The sequence below is a fragment of the Bactrocera dorsalis genome, chromosome 1, assembly GCF_023373825.1.
Source record: "Bactrocera dorsalis isolate Fly_Bdor chromosome 1, ASM2337382v1, whole genome shotgun sequence".
Taxonomy (NCBI): Eukaryota; Metazoa; Arthropoda; class Insecta; order Diptera; family Tephritidae; genus Bactrocera; species Bactrocera dorsalis.
Window position 1 is genome coordinate 107,204,917 of NC_064303.1, and position 21,647 is coordinate 107,226,563.

The 21,647-nt window shown below is 30.4% G+C and overlaps 2 protein-coding genes across 4 annotated transcripts; both read left to right on the forward strand.

Annotated features, from left to right (window-relative positions):
* The first annotated feature begins 612 nt into the window (after nucleotides 1–612).
* On the forward strand, nucleotides 613–11,227 carry LOC105225093 (apolipoprotein D). Of its 3 annotated transcripts, none has more exons than XM_049446784.1 (6): nucleotides 613–772; nucleotides 891–1,005; nucleotides 1,280–1,410; nucleotides 1,471–1,550; nucleotides 2,256–2,351; nucleotides 2,528–2,771. In XM_049446784.1, exons 1-6 carry the CDS (start codon nucleotides 750–752, stop codon nucleotides 2,662–2,664), a joined length of 582 nt encoding a protein of 193 aa, XP_049302741.1. In that variant the 5' UTR covers nucleotides 613–749; the 3' UTR covers nucleotides 2,665–2,771. The 3 variants fall into 3 exon arrangements, with proteins under 3 accessions (XP_049302741.1, XP_049302740.1, XP_049302739.1); XM_049446783.1 differs by lacking the exons at nucleotides 891–1,005; nucleotides 1,280–1,410; nucleotides 1,471–1,550; nucleotides 2,256–2,351; nucleotides 2,528–2,771 and adding exons at nucleotides 6,386–6,500; nucleotides 6,652–6,782; nucleotides 6,847–6,926; nucleotides 8,108–8,203; nucleotides 10,987–11,227 and having other exon boundaries at nucleotides 623–772; XM_049446782.1 differs by lacking the exons at nucleotides 613–772; nucleotides 891–1,005; nucleotides 1,280–1,410; ... (1 more) ...; nucleotides 2,256–2,351; nucleotides 2,528–2,771 and adding exons at nucleotides 6,078–6,262; nucleotides 6,386–6,500; nucleotides 6,652–6,782; ... (1 more) ...; nucleotides 8,108–8,203; nucleotides 10,987–11,227.
* Nucleotides 11,228–13,566: 2,339 nt separating this feature from the next.
* Nucleotides 13,567–20,747, forward strand: LOC105225092 (apolipoprotein D). The gene is made up of 6 exons (XM_011203429.3): nucleotides 13,567–13,946; nucleotides 16,683–16,791; nucleotides 16,852–16,982; nucleotides 17,262–17,341; nucleotides 17,439–17,540; nucleotides 20,094–20,747. The coding sequence occupies exons 1-6, from the start codon at nucleotides 13,924–13,926 to the stop codon at nucleotides 20,453–20,455; spliced, it is 807 nt and encodes a 268-aa protein (XP_011201731.2). The 5' UTR covers nucleotides 13,567–13,923; the 3' UTR covers nucleotides 20,456–20,747.
* The last annotated feature ends 900 nt before the right edge of the window (nucleotides 20,748–21,647 follow it).

Here is a 21,647-nt window from a genome sequence, read left to right on the forward strand (position 1 = left end):
TTGCATTCTTGTTCTTAGAATGAATGAAACCAGCTAAAAACTTGTCCGAAACCCCACATAACTAGCACACCTTATGTACCTGAAAGTCTTACCCCGCCTTTGAAAGAATATAAAAATATTCGGTAATAGACGAACTCAGCACTTCCCTACTTGTTTTTGTAATTTTGTTGATTTGAAATTACAAAAAATTGTGTGAAAAAGCAACAGCTGTTTTATTCTTTATCATATATGCCCTTTTTTGTTCGGTGTACAACACGGTAGTTACTTAAGTTACTTATACGTAGTGGTGAGCCGATAATTAATATTTCTCACCAAGCCCTTTAGATAAATAATTATGCAAAATCTAACAACAATAACCAAAACATAAGGCATACTCTGAGGTGATAAGTTTGAATTGTTAACTTAAAAATAAAGACAATAACTAATAACAGCAATAAAAGATTAATAGAATCTAAAACAAACAAAAAAAATAAATAAATATCTAGATTGCTGCTTTTGCTTGTGAATATTGACATTATGCGTAGTGTGAGATAAAGCATATCAATGCGTGATTGAAGGCTTTGAAATTGAGCAACTTATCTGACTTTAGCGTCACAAAACCGGCTGTAAGGCATTATTATCAGGCATCAGAGAGCCGGCTAAAGTGGATTTTTCCATATATAAACAAAAAATTCGCTAGACAGACCAGAAGCGTTTACAACGACGGTAGTGTTTTGAAGAAGCTAGAGCAAAGCGCAGTTATCGCCAAAATGCAAAAACAACAATTGATTTGGTGAGTTCATTTTAATGATTTTGTTACTGTTATTAATTACTATTTAATTAATAAATTATGTATGTATTTATTTATTTTATAATTTATTTATTTTGTTGTTATTTTTGTGTTCTTTCAGTGTTTATTTGTCACTGATTGTTTTGGTTTCGGCCAAAATGGTGGCAAGTCAGGTCGTTAACGTGGGCTCTTGCCCATCTAACATCGAAACTGTACAAGATTTCGATGCAGAAGCGGTAAGTTCTGAACGGATTTGTTTATGCATTCATTACCATACAGAAATTGAAAAGAAATTTTGACATATTCTAAAGAATTTTTATGGTTTTTCTTCTATATATAATATTTGAAGTATTATTTGAATAAGATAATAAAATTGAATATACAGATAATAAAAAATTAATAAACATCATAATCAAATGAAGACATTTAGAACTTTTTGATTTTATTTATATAATGAGTATTAATATTTATCGTTAAAAAGTCTATAAATATCTAAAACAATCTTTACAGTATTTGGGTGTATGGTATGAGTACTCCAAGTATCCTTTCGTTTTCGAGGCCGGCGGTAGATGTATACAGGCTGAATATGGAGCCTTAACAAACGATACGATTTCAGTGCTGAATAGCCAACTATCAAGTTTGTAAGTATTTACGTGTAGGTACGATTTGAACTCAAAATATAAATATGTTTAATATTACAGGAATGAAATATCATCTATTTCTGGTATAGCCAAAATTGTTGGACCTGGCAAACTCTCCGTGCGTTTTTATGGTGTTGCTTGTAAGTCGAAATTTATAGAAATTTATAATATAAGTAAAGTTTCTTATTAGCATGGATTTTATTCCAAATTTGTAAAATTTGAAATTTAGTAAATTTTTTGAAATTTGAAATATTTTTTAACTTTTGAAACTTTTTAAATTTGTAAAATTTTTGAAATTTGAACATATTTTGAAATTTGAAAGATTTTTGAAATCTTTACATTTTTCGAAACTTGAAAAATTTATTTAAAAAAAATTAAATTTCGAAAAAGTATTGAAACAATTCAATTTTTTTTTTTTAATTTTTGGATTAAAAAAACTTTTCAAAATTTAACCATTTTTGATATATCTTTTTTTCAAAATTGTGAAATTTTTGAAATTTGAACATATTTTAAAATTTGAAAGATTTTTGAAATCTTTAAGTTTTTCGAAACTTGAAAAAATTTATTTAAAAAAATTAATTTTCTGAATTTTTTTTTTAATTTTTGAATTTATTAAACTTTTCGAAATTTAACAATTTTTGAAATTTCGAAATTTTTGAAATCTGTAAAATTTCTGTCAATTTTAAATATAATTAAAATTTAGATTTTTTTAAATTTTTGGAATTGGATAAGTAAAATTTTAACTAGGTACGAACCAGTTATTCTCGGTCCAGCTGGCTTTTCATTTCGTTTGCTTTTTTTTGTGAAAATTTTTAATTTTTTTAATACGCTATTTTACTTTGCAGCTCTTGCTGGGTCCGCTGACTACTGGATCTTGGACACCGATTATGATAATTATGCCGTCGTCTATAGCTGCAGGAAACAATTATTCGCACATTCGGGTAAGTGAAGATGATTAAACAGTAAGTAGTGCGAGTAGCAATATGAATTGCTGTTAGTTTATACGTTTGTATACATAATTATCAAAAGAATAGTACATATATACTGAAAACTGTGCAGCCTAATCTATTTAATCTGAAATGTTATTTAAACTATCTCCATTTCGCCATTATTTCAGTGAACGTGTGGATCCTCACACGTGAGCGCGATCCCTCTGAGGATATTGTAAAGGAAGCTTTGGCTGTGCTTGTTTCTCAAGGTGTATCTTTGAATCCTTTGACTGTGACCAATCAATCAGGTTGCTCAGACGCATGAAAAGGAAACCACAACAAACTATGGAACCATGGAACCTGTAAACTATCCGAAACTATGTAAACATTGTACATAAAACGAATAAAACACTATAAATATCTGCATCAAAATGCTTCTCAATGTTTTATCTATCTAAAGATGTCTTAAAAAATGTGACCGCACTCGAAAATATCTCTGGCAGAAATCTTTCCTAAACGCGATGAATTTAATACCGGCATTGTAATATGATCAATTATTTTTATAATATTTTTAAACAGCTGACAACACACAATCTAAATATGCCTTCGGGAATAGTTCAAAATTGAGTGAAGCCTCAATATGTCAGATAGTACCAAAGCGTATGCGTTTTGCATTAGTGGAAAAAAGCAGCAAAAATGTGAGGGCTGAGGCTAATTTTGCATTATTCCTCTCTATATCTGCATTTAACTTTTTATTATAAAGTTTTTTTCTATAAGTTAGCGGGTAAAGTCCAAGGAATCTATGGTAGCACAGTCGCTAGAACTGCATTAAAAGCCGAGACCAGCTGGTTTGAATCGAATTTACTAATTTATTTTATAAAGCGGGACTTATTTTACATAAAACTTAGACTAGGAAGGCTATAAGGTCTTCTTGAAGAGCCTTATACGAAATCGTTGATAATATGAGGTTATAAGATGAGGTATCTTAAAATATTACACTTATGTGTTATGAAATTGAAAGCCAAGAATTATAGGAATCAATGATCCAGATCTTTCCCTCATTCTCATACCTTCATTGCACTTATACTGTCATGGCTTCTATTATAATTTTTCTATTAATTTTTCAAAGCGGAGAAATAAGCATTTCACTATCTGCTATGTGACGTATTTTCCATTTGGAAGCCTTTTCATTTCATTCTGTAATAATCGGATTATTTGCGCAGAAGAAAATAAAATGAAATATAATTATCTAACTTTTTATACCATAAAAATATTTATAAGAGGTTGCCTGTTGCTACAGAATGCAATAATTTTGTGTACCTAACGGTAGTTTGTAACAGTTAAAACAATCGATGTAGATAAAGGCTTGCATACACATACAAGTATAAATATTCAAAATAACGAGACGAATGGAAATACGAGTATATATTATGTCTTAATTCTTACCCTAGTTACAGTTAGGATACACTGACGGTTAAGTATCAGTATGTTTGTGCTATTGGTGAGAAAATGAGCTTCGAACAAAGAGCCACCATTAGATTTTGTCTTAAAACTGGTAAAACTTTTGCCGAAACGTTTGAATTGATGAAACAAGTTTATGACGGTGATTGCCTATTCCGTAGCAGAGCGCACGAGTGGTTTCTACGTTTGCAAAGTGGTTGTGAGGACATAAATGACGATCAACATGTGGGCCAATCAAAACCCGTGATCATCGAAAATTGCATCGAAACTGTTCATCAAAAATCTGCCGAAATCATCATTGAAATTCATGGAAATGTAATTGAACATCTCCAAAACATCGATTTATCGCATTTTGATCGAAAATTGGGGCTTACGAAAGGAATGTGCACGGTTTGTTCCGCACAAATTTACTGGCGACCAAAAATTGCTCAGAATGCAATATTCGAAAGACGATTATTTGACCAAAAATCACATTTTAACCATTAACCACGCCCAGTATTCACTTGATATGGCACCGAGTGCCTTCTTCCTTTACGGAGAAATGCATTTGCTTATGAAAGGAAAGCGTTACGCAGACGTAGAGACCATTCAAAAGGCTTGCACCGGCATACTGGCGAGCATACCGGCCAGCGAGCTAAAACACTCGTTCGACATTGAATCAGAAAGAGACTATTTTGAATAAAATAAATTGATTTGGCCGAAAATACCATTTTTTATGTTTTTTAAGGTCTTGTTTACTTTGGAAGCCACATTGTGCTATGTCTGAGTGCAAAAAGTGGTTGAATCCGGTCAGTACTTCTTTTAGTATCTATATGCCTAAAATAAAGATTTTCGAACTTCCTGTTGACTTTATACCGAATTTATCGGCCAATATGAGAGTGATTTTATTAAAATAGAGAGAGCGAGTTTTGATGATAACAGCACATCTTTGTGCTTAGAATGAATAAAATTGGGTAAAAACTTGACCGAAACCCCACCGCCTTTAATCCTTGCAAGTTGAAATAATATAAAATGTTCGGTAATACACGAACTTAGCACTTCCTTACTTGTTTTGTTAATTTTGAAATTTCAAAAATTTATATGAAAAAGCAACAGATGTTCTACTCTTTTTGATATGCCCTTTTTTATGTGGTGCATTATTTTACAATATTTACTCACGTTACTTATACGTAATGACAAACCGTTAACCAAGCACAAAGCGAGCCTTGCAGGAAATTTCAAAGTAAGAAAATATTGATCTCAGTCAGGAAATTAAATTACGATTTTACTATTTTCATTTATGGAACAAATTGAAGTTCTTGAAATTTTATTTTAATATTATTATTAAATGTTTGTATACTACACCCCTTAAAGTTTTTGAAAATTATGTTCGTTTTTGAAACTCTTATTAAAAAATGATAAAAAGTGGAAGTTATTTTTGACATTTTCTGCGATAAAATTATTAATAAAAGGCACTATTTATTAGTTTTTTCATATATGATTCAAGATGACTGCTGGATAAGGTATTTGTGAAACCATCAGCAATTAATCCTCAATATGTCCTTTAAATCCCTTAAGAGTTAATCGTGCTTTTGGAAGTTTTATTTCCTAAACATCAAGGTATACATAAAGAGTAAAAGAACATTTTTCATAGTTAATTCTGTACTGTGCTGAAGTGTCAACTATTGCAGTTTTTATGGATGTTTCCCGCCAGAAAGTGATTTTTAAGTCGTTGTAGGTGTGATATAATATAATTCTTTCTACAACTGAAAATTTATAGTTAGCTACTTTTGAGATATATTTCTGACTTTCAATTAATAAAATTATAGAAGAGAATGAAATTTTATTTAAAGCTCAAATTATAAGTGTTAGATTTTTTTAAGTTTTGGTTACTTTTCAACAACTTCTACAATTATGTACCAGTTATGTACCGGTTATGTATCTGTTGGTTTACATTATTTACATTAAACCCATTTCTACCTTTCGATGCAAAGAAATATTTTAAAATATCATACTTATTTCTCACCAAGCCCTTTAGATAAAGTATTATGCAAAATCCAACAATAACCAAAACGCATACTCTGAGGTGATAAGCTTGAATAGTGAACTTAGAAACAAAGGCAATAACTAACAATAACACTAAAATAAATAATAAAATCCAAAACAAGTAAAACACAAATATCTAGTATGTTATATGCTTGCCTTTGCTTGTCAATATTGACATTGCGCTTAGCGTGAGATAAAGCGTTTCAATGCGTGAATGAACGCTTTGTGAATGAGCGACTTACCGGTGCTCGTTTATTTAGCGGCAGAAAACCGGCTGTAAGACATTATTATCAGAAGCGCACTTTAGCCAGGTTATTTCCATATATAAACAAGAAATTCGCTAGTCTGACCAGAAGCGTTCATAACGACGGTAGTGTTCTGAAGAAGCTAGAGCAAAGCGCACTAATACCCAAAATGCAAAAACAACAATTGATTTGGTGAGTTCATTTTCATGATTTTGTTATTGTTATTTAGTGCTATTTAATTAATAAATTATGTATGTATTTATTTATTTTATAATTAATTTACATATTGTGTTGTTATTTTTGTGTTTTTTTCAGTGTTTATTTGTCACTGATTGTTTTGGTTTCGGCCAAAATGGTGGCAGGTCAGGTCGTCAAAGTGGGTCCATGTCCATCTGGCATCGAAACTGTACAGGATTTCGATGCAGAAGCGGTAAGGAATTTGAATAGAAAAAAATTTTCAAATTCTAAGGAATTCTTTAAAAGTTTTCTATATATTTGAGATATGATTGTATTTTGTTTTATATAATCAGAAGCAATATTTATTACTACAAAAATTTAAATTTCTACAACAATCTTTACAGTATTTGGGTGTATGGTATGAGTACTCCAAGTATCCTTTCGTTTTCGAGGCCGGCGGTAAATGTGTACAGGCTGTATATGGTGCCTTAACAAACGATTCGGTTTCAGTGCTGAATAGCCAACTATCAACTTTGTAAGTATTTACGTGTATTGACATACGATCTGACATCAAAGTATAAATATTTTTAATATTACAGCAACGAAAAATCATCTATTTCCGGTGTTGCCAAAATTGTTGGACCAGGAAAACTTTCCGTACGCTTTAATGGTGTTGCTTGTAAGTCGAAATTATAAAATTTCTAACGATTAGTATGAATTTTGTTCGAAATTTTAAATATTTTTGAAATTTGTAAATGTTAAAAGCCTTTTAATTTTAAAAAATTTTGAATTTGAAAAAGTTTTTTGAATTTACAAGACTTTTGAAATTTTCGAAACTTAACACAATTTTGAAATATTTAAAAATTTTTGAAATTTGTAAAAGTTTTGAAATTTGAAAGTTTTTTAAATAAATAATTAAAACTTTATAGGTTTTAAAAATTTTTGAAATTTGAACATAGTTTAAAATTTGTAAGATTTTCGAAACTTGAAAAAATTTCAAATTTCAAAAATTTCAACATCTGAAATGTTTGATTTTTTACTTTTGAAATTAGCAAACTGTTCGAAATTCAATTTTTTTTTTTTGTTTTTTTTTATCTCTAATATTTTTAGTTTTTTAAAATTGCGAAATTCTAGAAATATGTACAATTTTTGAAATCTACAGTTTTTAAATTTAAAGTTTTTCTAATAAATAATTAAAACTTTGAAATTTGAAAGATTTTTGAATATTTCGAATTTTGTAACATATTTGTGAATTTTGTAACAGTTTTGAAACATCTTAAATATTTGATTTTTTGCAATTTTCAAAATTTAGCAATTTTTTATGTTTTTTTAAGTTTTTGATATTTTTAATTTTTTGAAATTGCGAAATTTTATAAATGTGTACATATGTATGTATAATTTTTTAAATCATTTAAGTAATTAAAAAATTCTGAATTTTCAAAAGTTTTGAAATTTGAACATATTTTGAAATTTGAAAGAATTTTGAAATTTTCAAAGCTTTCGAAACTTAAAAAAATTTTGAAATTTAAATTTGTAAAGGTTCGTAAAAGTTTTGAAACATGTTAATATTATATTTTTTTTTTTAATTTTTTAATTTAACAATTTTTTAAATTTTTAATATATATATTTTTTTTAATTTCTAAATTTTTGAAATCTGTAAAATTTTTGAAAACTTTAAAATTTCTGTCAACTTTTGAAAATAATTAAAAATTCAATTTTTTTTTTAAATTTGTAGAACTATGGAAAATTAAAATTTAAACTAGTTACGAACTAGTTATTTTCGGTCCAGCCAGCTTTTCATTTAGTTTCCTTATTTTGTGAAGATTGATAATAGTTTTAATGCACTGTTTCGGTTTGCAGCTCTTGCTGGATCCGCTAATTACTGGGTCTTGGGTACCGATTATGATAATTATGCCGTAGTCTACAGCTGCAAGAATCTAATAATCGCACATGCGGGTAAGTAAAGATAATGAAACAGTCAGTACAGAGCAGTGAGGTTTTTTTTTGTAGACGGGATATATGAAATCGCTATATAAAGATGAGATTTAAGAACTTTATGCAATTTTGGAGTAAGATGCGAAAGTTTTTTAAATTTTGTTAATACTTCGATACAAAAATAGGTCTAAAATGAGGTATTCTTTACTTGATTCTCACAACCATTAAGCCATATTTTAGCAAAGTTTTATTTGGAGTACCAAAAATAGCAATGAAAATCATAAAAAATTGTCTTAGCAAATATAAAAAATACCTATTTAAAACTATAAATATTATGGTTCCAAAACTTTTTAAATAAAATTCTAAAATTGTTTATTTTTAACCTTTGCATTCAAGTAACTTGTGATTATATTTTAATAATGTTAAATTATATATTATAAACTTATGTCTATTGAGTTCACTGGCGGTTCGCTACTGCGGCATACTAACAGAATTATTAAATAACTATGCATTTTACGCCTTCCTTCAGTTAACTGCATTGCATGTGTCATTTCTGACATTTTATTTTTAATTATTTAATCTAGAGTCATTTAATTTAATCTATGGTTCCATATATGCCAAGCTTTGCACTATAATAGTTGTTGTATAATAATTAAATTTGTTTATAGTAAAGTGCACTAGAACACTCACCACTGAATGGACAATAATACTCAGTGTTTTGTAGACAGACAACACATGTACATACACACACACATACCTGCCCATATATATATTTAATTAATCTACGACGCCGATCTTTGCCAACGCGACTCATTTCTAAGCGCTGCACTTGATACGCGTTAGTTAAATCATTTTGTTGTTGTTGTTGTTTTAGTGATATTTTTCATTTACTTTGAGCCGGCAAAAATAAAGTAAAAACAATGCAAAACAAAACAAAAATAAAAAAACAACAACAATAATAAGTTTTCATAAAAATGTGAATAACTCAGTATGAGTGAACTCTGGTGTCAGAAGCGTAAACCGGTGCGTCTGACATAACGAGCGCGTCAATGTGCATATATTAGGGTGTTACAAACAAATTTATGAACTTTTTTAAGAAGAACTTTTGTTATTTTTATTTCGTATTAAACACTTTTAAGTTTTAGCAATGTATTTTTTAAGTAATTTTGAATATAATAGTGAAAAGGATAATTTTTTTTATAATTTTTTTTTTAAGAAAAAATTATGCATAAAAAATCTTTTATAATATCATGCAAATTTGAAAACTCGAAGCATGATTGTTGAGTTTCAGGTCAAACTTGACAACTTACACAAAAAAAATGAATTTAACAAAAAATATTCTATTAAAGTACCACCCTAATGTGATTCAAACTTAATGTTGCTAAGAATATTAACAAAAAAATATATTTACGAGCTACAAAAAATATAAAAAACTGAAAATCGTGTAAAATGGTTTATTCAGTCGATCGCTAATTGCTCTTCTAAGAATTTCTAGCAAGCTAGTTAACAAATAATTTGTCATCGACATTTTATTGGCATTGTTAATTGCAAATTTTATTTTTTTTTAACGAGTATTTCAACAATTACAAACTATTGTGTCAACAAGTACACCTCGTCTTGCTTGAACTTTAAGCTCTGTATAATTTAAACTGGCATTAGGGTGACACTCAATTATTTTGGACAACGCATACATTATTTAAAATTAATAATTTTTACTTTAAATATCAATTTGTGTTGCTTAAGACTATTTAATTTTATTTTTTCTATAGCTGTTCTTGTGTCAAACTGTGGTTCAGAGTTGCCAAGCATAAGGCATAATTTATTATTTTTATTTTTGTTGGCATAAAATCATTTTAAATTGAGGCTGCTGTAAATATTTTCAATACACCAATGATTCTTATAAAATTTATTTTTTTTTGTACCACCCTAACATGTTTAAATTTTTTTATATATGTACTATGTGTATTAGCACATTTTTAAATTACATTTTTTGATTCTCAAGTCAAAAAATTTAATATTTTTGTACCACCCTAATATGTTTTAAATTGTTGTATTTATGTATGTATGTTTTATCAGCACATTTTTTAAGTATATCTTTTGATTCCCAAGATAAAATAAAATATTAATATTTGTCAAAATATATGCGTGCAAATTATGAACCACCCTATTGTTTCTGATAACATTTCCTTAATTATTATCAAAGTTGGCATAGAGCACCTAAATGCCTTTAGTTGCACTATAACACTGCTGATTGTAATTTTTTATTGAATGTAGAACAACCCTAATATGTATTTACATCTATAGTGCATTTTGAAGGCTGTTTAATTATAGTAAACATCTTCTTCAAAGCTTTTTATTACGCACAGCTTGACGTAAAAGAAAGTTTCTAAACAGTAGCTTCATTTGTTTTCAGCCACGTGACATAAATACAGCTAAATTTATCCGTTATAAAACGAGTAATCCCATTTTTTCGTACTTTTCATTAAATTCCCGTATATGCAAGTGCATCTGAAACGGTTGCCTCTGTAAAACATCAGCGCCAACACACGTGATAGACCTACAACAAGAATTGTTGCTGTTTTATATAACTATATATGTACATAATTATCAAAACAAAATATATAGTATATATTCACTCTCAAAACTGATTAGTTTCATACACACATTTAATCTATAAAATATATATTTTACCCCACAAACCATAGAAAATCAAATACTCGACTTCTAAACTAATAAAAAAAAAAACAACAACAATAACTTTAATTTTTCGAAATTAAAATATCTCCATTTCTTCATTATTTCAGAAACCGTGTGGATCCTTACACGTGAGCGCGACCCATCTGAGGATATTGTAAGAGAAGCTCAGGATGTACTTGTTTCGCAAGGTGTATCTTTGGACCCATTGATTGTGACCGATCAATCAGGCTGTCCAGACTCAAAATGACACTACTTGTAGTAGTGACATTACGAAAACAATAAGCAATCCCAAGCTATGTAAATATTGTACATAAAACGAATAAAACACTATAAATACCTGCATGAAAACTCAATGTGTTTATTTATTTGGTTGAAATTTTTCTCGAACGCGATGAGTTTTAGACCGACATTGTAATTGGATTACTTAATGAATTATTATTTTTTTCAATTTTCTAAAAAATATCTCTAAAAGAAAGCGCTTTTAAAGTCGATGAGTTTAATTCCGTCATTGGTATGGCTGAGCTCAGGCTACTGCCGTGATCACAGCTGGCGGAAGTGGACGGCCTGTGCAAGGTATGTTAGTTGCGAATAGTAATACGCAGCCCCCGACCAAGAGCTGAAGGATATGAGGGCTTGGCACAAAATTCCTCAAGTGCAAGCGCCCATCAGAATCGAGGCCAGAAAGATTCTGATTATGGAATACTGGAAACCCGGAACGAATTAGTTTGACAAAGGTCTGGTATGGGCTATATTCTATTACCTCGGTAAGTATGAGTGATATCTTCACGAAATGGCTAGCAGGCTAATACTGTTCTCACCTCCGTCTCATTAAAAACCTGGCAAGTCTTCAAGTACGTTCAATGCACACCGCCATAATTTTGTAGCCGTACAGGTTCAGTTGCGACGAGCTTCGTTCCCAAACCTGGCTCTAAATATAAGCTCCCATAGGGACTCTCCCTAGTTGCATAGATAACCATGGAGTTCATAAAGGGCAACCCATTGGAATAAAAATGAATACACTACAACAACAAAAAAACCGCAACATGAAGATCAAAAATAAAGAATAAGGGAACGTCTTCCGTAGAAGTAGCAATATACTTAGATCCCCTACATTCACCATCACTCCTAAACAACCCGACAAAACTGGAGAAAAATTGCCTCAAGGGAAACTCCGGTAACACAAGCAACACCAGCAAAACAAAGAGAAGAGAAGATCACCCCAGTTGCCACCTTAGAAGAACCTCAAAACTCACCGAAACAGGAGTACATTATTTAAATATGACTGGCAGAAGAGGAAAATTATAAAAATTCAAGGATATTGTGCAAATTAAGCGGGCGGCGATGGTTAAACAGAAGAACGTTAGCATGGATGTTAAAAACTGAGCGGCAGATGCAACAGCTAGATGCAGACTTCGAAGTTACCGCAGAAACTAGCTCTTCGCAGAAAATGAGAAAAGACGGGGTCATCTAAGCAGACACATCGCGAAACCAGAGTCAATTACCTCAAAGCGGCGCGCGACAAGACATGTGGAGCCTCGAGAAACAATGGCCGAAAAATACGGCCAATGAAAAAAAGTTTTGCATGAAAAAGCAAGGAAGACCCCCGCAAACGAAGGAATTATGGAGGAAGCAAAAGAGAGTCAACAAGGGAGGAATATCGTTGCAAGTCAGAGAGCAACTAATAGGCCCAAACGACAATCAGAGGTCGTGATCATAAAGTTAGTAGAAGGTAAGAGCTTCCTCGAGGTCCTAATATCTGAAAGAAGGTAAATCTTAAAGAAGCAAATTTTAAGATCAAAGGCATCTGCAAAACAAGAGCCGGGAACAGTCTACAAAAGCCAGTTTCTGCAAGACACCCAATCCCTCCCTTCAAAGGAAACTATAGAGCTTAAAAACCTCAATTCACTTGCAACAAAAGACGATATATCTGGATGTACATTTAACGAATTTAACGAAGTTGGAGTAGCTGGGACTCAATTTAACCCCTTAATAAATTTGTGTTAAGCTCCAAACGCTTCATCGATCTACGAGTGTCTGGTGATCCACTTTCAGCAGTTTTGAAAGTAAAAATGAAGCCGTCTGAGAATAATCGATCTTACAGAAAACTAAAAAAAATTTCATGAATGAAATTTATTAAACTCAATGTGCGATTACTTACTGGTTTATTTCTGAATTAGGCTTATTATGTGACATTTTGTCATGTAATTGATTTTTATCACTTATTTAACTGTTAATTTATTATTATTGCCAAAATGAAAAAATATAAACAATTACTGAATCTGTGAATGCGCCAAACGTAACATAACAAAATATTTCTTTGAACTTTATTTGCACAAACAGAAGCTTTGAGTAAACATACAAACATACACTTCATATAAATATATACGTGTATACATGTATATACAATTCTAAAACATAAATATACACCTATTATGTATGTAATAAATGATTATGTAAAATGAGCATATGCGATGGCAAGCGAGATAGTGCTCAGCGAAGGCTTAGCGTTCTTTACAAATTATTTATACTATATTTTTTTAGAAATATTTTTTCAATACGTTTACTATGTGTCAAATAAATAATCAATTCTATTGACGTTACGCCGCCAGTCATTTAAGGCGCATTGATGTTATTGTTATTGCATTTTATTGGATGTGGCTATAAATTATGCGCGAGTGGTAGGATGAGCTTTCAGTTGATTTCCGGCAGCGGCGCGTTGAACTTTGCAATTCCAAACATAATTGACTAGGAAACCGGGTTATTTTGTGCAAAATAAAGCGAAATCAGTTTAACAATAAAATTTTGAGGATCAACGCATTGCAAATTAAATTGTGTGAAACAGCAATAAAAAAGGATTCACAACAATTTCGAACTAAATTATTAATTTTGTACACTTACCGACAAAGTGTTTGCGAAAAACTGAGAAGAAACAAACAATTAAGTGTTAATTATTAAAAATTTAATTTAAAATACGAAAAAATATAAATTATAAAATATACGAAAATATAAATTTTTCGGCTTGAATAATAAGAATACAGTGAGAAATGAGTCCACAATTAAGAACGAGGTGAGCTTCAAATGAATTAAGCAAAATATTTTAAAATATTTAGATTTCCAAAAAAATCTGAGTTTTAAGAATTTTCAAAATAAAAGTTTTCCAAAAAAATTTTAAATTTTCAAAACTTCAAAAAAAAAATCTTACAAATTTTCAGATTTTAAATTAAGAACGAAGTGAGCTTCAAACGTAAAGGGTGATTTTTTAAGAGCTTGATAACTTTTTAAAAAAAAACGCATAAAATTTGCAAAATCTCAGCGGTTCTTTATTTGAAACATTAGATTGGTTCATGACATTTACTTTTTGAAGATAATTTCATTTAAATGTTGACCGCGGCTGCGTCTTAGGTGGTCCATTCGGAAAGTCCAATTTTGGGCAACTTTTTCGAGCATTTCGGCCGGAATAGCCCGAATTTCTTCGGAAATGTTGTCTTCCAAAGCTGGAATAGTTGCTGGCTTATTTCTGTAGACTTTAGACTTGACGTAGCCCCACAAAAAATAGTCTAAAGGCGTTAAATCGCATGATCTTGGTGGCCAACTTACGGGTCCATTTCTTGAGATGAATTGTTGTCCGAAGTTTTCCCTCAAAATGGCCATAGAATCGCGAGCTGTGTGGCATGTAGCGCCATCTTGTTGAAACCACATGTCAACCAAGTTCAGTTCTTCCATTTTTGGCAACAAAAAGTTTGTTAGCATCGAACGATAGCGATCGCCATTCACCGTAACGTTGCGTCCAACAGTATCTTTGAAAAAATACGGTCCAATGATTCCACCAGCGTCAAACCACACCAAACAGTGCATTTTTCGGGATGCATGGGCAGTTCTTGAACGGCTTCTGGTTGCTCTTCACCCCAAATGCGGCAATTTTGCTTATTTACGTAGCCATTCAACCAGAAATGAGCCTCATCGCTGAACAAAACACGCGCGCGAAACACATTTCGAACCGAACACTGATTTTGGTAATAAAATTCAATGATTTGCAAGCGTTGCTCGTTAGTAAGTCTATTCATGATGAAATGTCAAAGCATACTGAGCATCTTTCTCTTTGACACCATGTCTGAAATCCCACGTGATCTGTCAAATACTAATGCATGAAAATCCTAACCTCAAAAAAATCACCCGTTATAAATGTAAGAAATTTCAGTATTAGGCAAATTGGCTAAATATTGATATTTAAAATGAAACATTATGGAATAGCAAAAAAATTTTTAAACTTTAAAATTTTGAAAAAAAAGTTTAAAACAACTTTCAGGAATTAAAAAAATAAACAAAAAAAAAGTTTTTAGAATTTTCATATTTCAAAAAAAAAAAAATAAACTTTTTTTTTGGATTTTAAAATTTCATAAAAATTGGCCTTTGAAAATATTTCCGGTTACAAAATTTTGAATCTCAAAAGGAAGCCAATTTACCGAATTCTATAAATTAAAAAATTTTGAATTTTTGAAAAAAACAATGAATTATTTTGAAATTTATTCAATTTCTAATAATTTTTTGAAAATTGGATTTTGGAAAAAAAATTAAACTTCAAATTTCCAAAAATTTTAATTTTTTAAATTTAAAAATTTAATATACGAAATTGGAGATATCTTAAGGTTTAAACTTTCGAATAAAAAAATTAAATTAATAACTATTTGAAATTTTTTAAATACTTTAAATATTATTGGAAAATCAAAATTTTTAAAAATTAAATTTTGATAAAATCTAAAGATTTGAGTTTTTTTTTAAATATTTGAAATATTTGAAAATTTTAAAATATTATTGGAAATTCAAAATTTTTAAAAATTAAATTTTGAAAAAAGTAAAACTTAAAGATTTGAATTTTTTAACATTTAAAAAATTAATATAAGAAATTTTTATCCTAAAAATATATGGGTATTAAAAATTTTTGAAATTTGAATTTTTAAAATATATAGAAATTTTGGAAACTTGAAATAGAAAACTTTTAATTTTTTTTCAAATTATAAATTTTTCGAAATTGAAATTTTTTGATTTTTTTTTTAATTATTAATTTTTGGAATTGAAAATTTTTGAATTTTTCTCAAATTATAAATTTTTGGACATTGAATTTTTTATTCAAAAAACATATGGATATTAAACATTTTTGAAATTTGTTTTTAAAATATGTGACCTGATTTACGAAAAGGGGGCTTAGGTGTCAAAAAATCAATTTATAGCGAGAAACTGACTAAACGAGTTGTTTATTTTTAACTGCTGTTTCCCAGAAAACTAGTTTTCGCACGTTAGCTCCCTTTTCGTAGACCAGGTCACATATATTGAATTTTTCGCAATTTTTAAAAACTTGAAATTGAAAATTCTTGAATTTTTTTCAAATTATAAATTTTTGTAAATTGAAAATTTTTATTTTAAGAATATATGGATATTGAAAATTTTTGAAATGTGAATTTTTAAAATATATGGAAACAATAACATAAATTTTTTTATATTTTTCGGAAAGCGTAAATTGAAAATTTTGAACATTTTTCGAAAGTTAACATTTTTGAAATTTGAAGACCGAAACTTTTTGAAACCCGAAAATTTGCCAATAATTTTGAAGATAATGTATAAAATCTCAATATTATAACAAAAAATGTTGACAATTTTCGTTGAAAACTGCCTGCTTTTATTTAAACCCCAAAGCACCTTTCCCGGTTCTAATGATTCCTATAACTGGTATGGGCCCTACATATGACTAATGCCTACAATTTCTTAAATATCTAATCTCTTTCTCTCTCTCTTTTCTCTCTCTTAGTATCACCGCTGCACTTTTGCTGCTGATTTCCCACTTGACTGCGGCGCAAGTACCCTTCCCACGCAGCTGTCCAGAAGTGAAGGTGCCTTCAGACTTTGACGCCGATGCTGTGAGTTAATTGTTTAAAAATTCGATGAGAAAATTTCTAAAATTTTTTTTATACTTCCAGTACATGGGCACTTGGTATGAGTACGCCAAATATCCGCACATCTTTGAGATCGCTAAGCGTTGTATGTTTGCGCGTTATACGAACAAAGGCAACAATACAATCGGTGTGGTGAATACATCGATTAATACGATGTAAGTTTGCTTTAAATTTGTAATTAAAAATATATTTATTTGTGCATATATATTATATACATATATGTGTATATGTATAATAAATAAAATCGTATGTATATATATTTTTGGAAATAATTATTATTCTCTGGTAATCCCATTCCAGAACCTCTTTTTATTAGAAAATTGTTCTAAAAAATTATTGGATTAAAAATTTATGTGAAATTTTATATACTTAAAGGTCGTAACAATGTATGATATATTGGATTTTTACTAGAAATGTACATTTATTACTTATAGCACTGGCCACACCACAAACACCACAGGAGTTGCACGCATGCTAGCCCCATCCCAGATAAATGTGCTCTTCAGTAAATACCGTAAGTATATTTAAAGTTTTTTTCTAATCATATCACTTATTTGTAAATCCAATTTTCATAAAAATTTATATTTATTTCCACTTTACGTAATTTCCAGCAAACGCCGTTGATATTCCGAATTACATTGTGCTGGGCACTGATTACAAATCATACAGTGTGGTCTACAGTTGTACTAATCTCACCTCATTCGCGCATACAAGTAAGTGATAGAGATAAAGTATTTATATTTTTTTTATAGAAAATTTAACAATTTTTACTGTTAGAAAATTTTGTGATGTTGAAACCTTTTAGAAATTAAAAAAAAAACTAGAAATATTTGAAAATTTAAAAATCAATGTAAAAAATTTTCAAATTCGAAAATTATTGATTTTAAAATTTTTTAAAAATTAATTTATATTTAGGAAAATTTTTAAAATTCGAAAATTTTTGAACTTGAAAAGAATTTTAAATGTGCATGTAATTTTGAACATTTTTGAATTTTGAAAATATTTGACGAACGATCTTAAAATTATGAAATAGTTGGAAATTTATAAGAGGCACTATTTAAAAATTGTGTATTTTGGGAATTTTAAAATTTCAAAAATTTATTTTGAAAAGTTTTCAATTTTGATTTTTTTTTTTAATAAAAAAAATTATGTGAACTAGAAATCTTTGGAAAATAAATGCTTAAGCCTTTGATATTCGAAAATGTCTTTTCTTCAACCGAAACTCATAAAATTTTTTTCCGAAATTTCCAACAAACACACTTCCAACCATAACATAATACACGACGTTAATGTTATATAATATATATGAATGTACATATGTACATGCATAAGCAATACCTGCTATATAAATATATAAAACAATAGCTGCTTAGACAAAAGAAATCACATCCGCTAATCACTTTGGCTTTAGCACAGAAAAAAAAAACAAAAACAACGAAAAAACAAATTACTATGCAATCCGCAAAACAATTATGCTCATCGTAAATAAATTAAAGCGCGTCACAATTAATTTATGCAGACAGCCATACCAAATATGCAATTAAACACATAAGTACGCCAGTATCAGTATCTGGGTACATACATACTCACATACGTGCAGGCTGGAACGTATAGCGTGCTTAACGTGCTTAATTCATACGATCGCAGAATGAAAACCGATAAAACGGTGCTCAGTTGTGTCTAGTTACTTTTCCGCATTTCCTTAAGTACCAGACATATAAAAATATGGATTATACATATGTATGTATATTAATAAGCATGTGTATATGTCATATTTATGTTATATTAGTCTGCATTACCATTCAGCGATGGAAACCATTTTACCATATTTTACCATATTATTAAAAGGAATACCAACAAAATGCTTATCATACCTAACGGTTTACGCTGAAGCTTTATAATAGTTAGAATGTCAAACACTAACAAAATTTTGCGAGAAATTTTTGGCATGTAAGAAGTTGAAAACAGCTGTCAGATTTCGGCTAAGATGATGTTATGGATTGATTTCGATACATTTTCGATACAAATATATTCTAATTGTACCAATTTCGGTACATTTTTGATACAATTATACTCTAATCTGACTGAGTTTCAAGAAAGTTAACTCCTTTATAACTCAACAGACTCATCTTAAATATAACCAGATTAGTCAAAATTATTAGGTTTGGTTTCTAGTGTTTAGGGTCTAAGGATATATTTCGTTTTTGACCATAACAAAAACATCATATCATAAATCTAGGATTCCATATTCACACTTTAAATGCTGGTGATACCAGAATATATCATTTCAATGGGATATATTGGTGAACTAGGTGCATTTTTGTTGCTGACTTCAGCTGACTACAGACTTTAGCATACCAGTGAAATATGCCGTGAAATAGATGGAATTTTGTGGGTGAATTTTGAAGGTTATTCCAGCCACTTATAGATTGTATCTGTTCAGTGATATACTATATACTATATAGCGGTGGATTAGGTGAATTTTTGTAGCTGACTTTAGCTAACCACAGTCTCTGTCATTCCAGTGAAATAAAGTTGTGAAATTTTTGGATTTTTTAACTGATTCCAGCTATTCATAGAACACATCATACCATATGTCATTCCAGGAAAGCATAGTGGTGGAATAGGCAGATTTTTGAAAGTTTTTCCAGCCATGTATAAAACATATCACTCCAGTGAAATATAAAGGTGGATTGGGTGAATTTTTATAGCTGATTCAGCCACCTATAGACAGTACCATTTCAATGGGATAGAGTTGTGGAATAGGTAAATTTTCGTAGCATATATTATTCTGGTGAAATATAGCTGTAAATTAGGTGGATTTTTCCATTTTTCCTGTCTCCAGCCTTTCGTATAATATATCATTCCAGTGAGGTACATTTAGTGGTGGGATAGGTGGATTTTTATAGCTGTGGTGGTATAGTAGTTAATTATATCTAACTCTAGTGACAAAAATTTTTCGTCGAGATCTAATAACGTGAATTCTTCATTTTCCCTAAGCCCTCATATATTTGTGGAGCGCTGTTTGAACTCACAATGTACTTTCATTCTCGAATTTAAAACATATATGTATGTACTATACAGGTATACTTAAAAATTATATGTGAGTACGGTTAGATAAAGTTCGACCACTGAACGTTGGCGTTCGATTAGAGCAGAAAATTCTTAAGCTTTCTAACAAACCAACATTTAATATCAAAAGCATAAAATATTCTAATCAAATCTTATTCCAACCACTAATTTTCAATTTTTTTTATACCTTTCAGAACTACTTTGGATCATGACACGCGAGCGCAAACCCTCCGCCGAGGCTATCAGTGCAGCGAAGAAAATCATGGATGATAACAATTTGCCACAGTCGTTCCTGCTGATCGCTGATCAGGAGAATTGTCCCGATGTGGCTTCCATCTATGGCACGACCATTAGTTTCGGTGATAACACCAACACCAACAATAACAACAACAATGCTAATAAAATTAACAAAGCCCCTAGCAATGCCGTAGATGATAGCGTAATTTTGAAAAGGATTGCTGCCGCAGCCACAAGTACCGCTAACCCGACCACAGCCGAGTTTGAGCTTGTGGACACCACAGCAGAGACCGCGGCCAATGTCATTGAATTGGCATGAGAGTTGTTTAGGCGCATTTGGCAGCGCATCATGGATATATTGTCGTGGTTTTTTGCTTTGCCGTGATTGAGCTTGGGCATTGAGCTCACATATTTACTTATTTACATACATACATACATATTTACCATTCCTAACGTACAGTGTTTGTAGACGCCGTTAGGTGCCTACTTTTCATGCAAGTTTCACTTATATTTTGAAACTTTTATGCGAGTATTATATAGTTTGTAGTTGGTAGAGTTAAGTACAAATATGTTTGACACTAATAAATATTTTGAAATTATTTTTCGAAAAATTTTGAATGATTTTGAAAATGAAATTTTTTTAAATTCCGAAAACTCGTGTTAATTAATGTTCTAAAGTGTACTATGAAGATATTTAGAAGAGATATCATAAAATTTGTCTTACCTTTAGTAAGACCACCCTTAAAAGTATGCAAGGTCTCAGTTGGGTACTTAAACAGAAATAGAAATAAAAAGTGTTGTCTACGATTAGCGCATTTCTTTATTTTAGCAAAGTTTCACCCCAACATTTTTTTAAAAAGGAATATAATAATAATTTACAGTCAGAACTGTACCTTATGGGTATATTTCACAAAGTCGACTACCTTCTGAAAGTGTTCTTGTCGATAGCAATCCAACCACTGTCTTGTCAAAACCTCAAATGTCAGTTAAATCCCCTGTAAGGTCTTATTCTCCCACCTTATACTGTCCACTTCCTTCTCTCCCTCCTTCCCTTCATATTTTCTCATGACTGGAAACTAAAACTATGTTGTCTAAATACCTTGACGCTACGACATGTCCATAATTTCACCTAACTTTATCTGCGTTATAATGGTGTAACGAGATACAACAATATTTAACCTTAAAATTAGAAACTTTTGCCATTGTGCCGACCATAACAGCTGGTTTAATGCCGTTTATGGTTAAATGAAAGCCATTCAATCTGCGTCAAATTGAACTTTGCTGAACTTGTCTAAAATAAACACATAGATGAGTAGGGCTAAGATTTTTGCCAGACAAAGCTAGCCACCAATGTGGTTAGAGGTGTGGACAATACACTGTGTGATGAAAGTATTCAAACAATATTTTGCAGAAGGATGGTTACCATAGATAGGTAAGTGAGATGGATGTCTGACGAAGCACCTAATCTTTCGGGCTTGTGATTTGTTATCCTAAAAATTATATCATCTGGA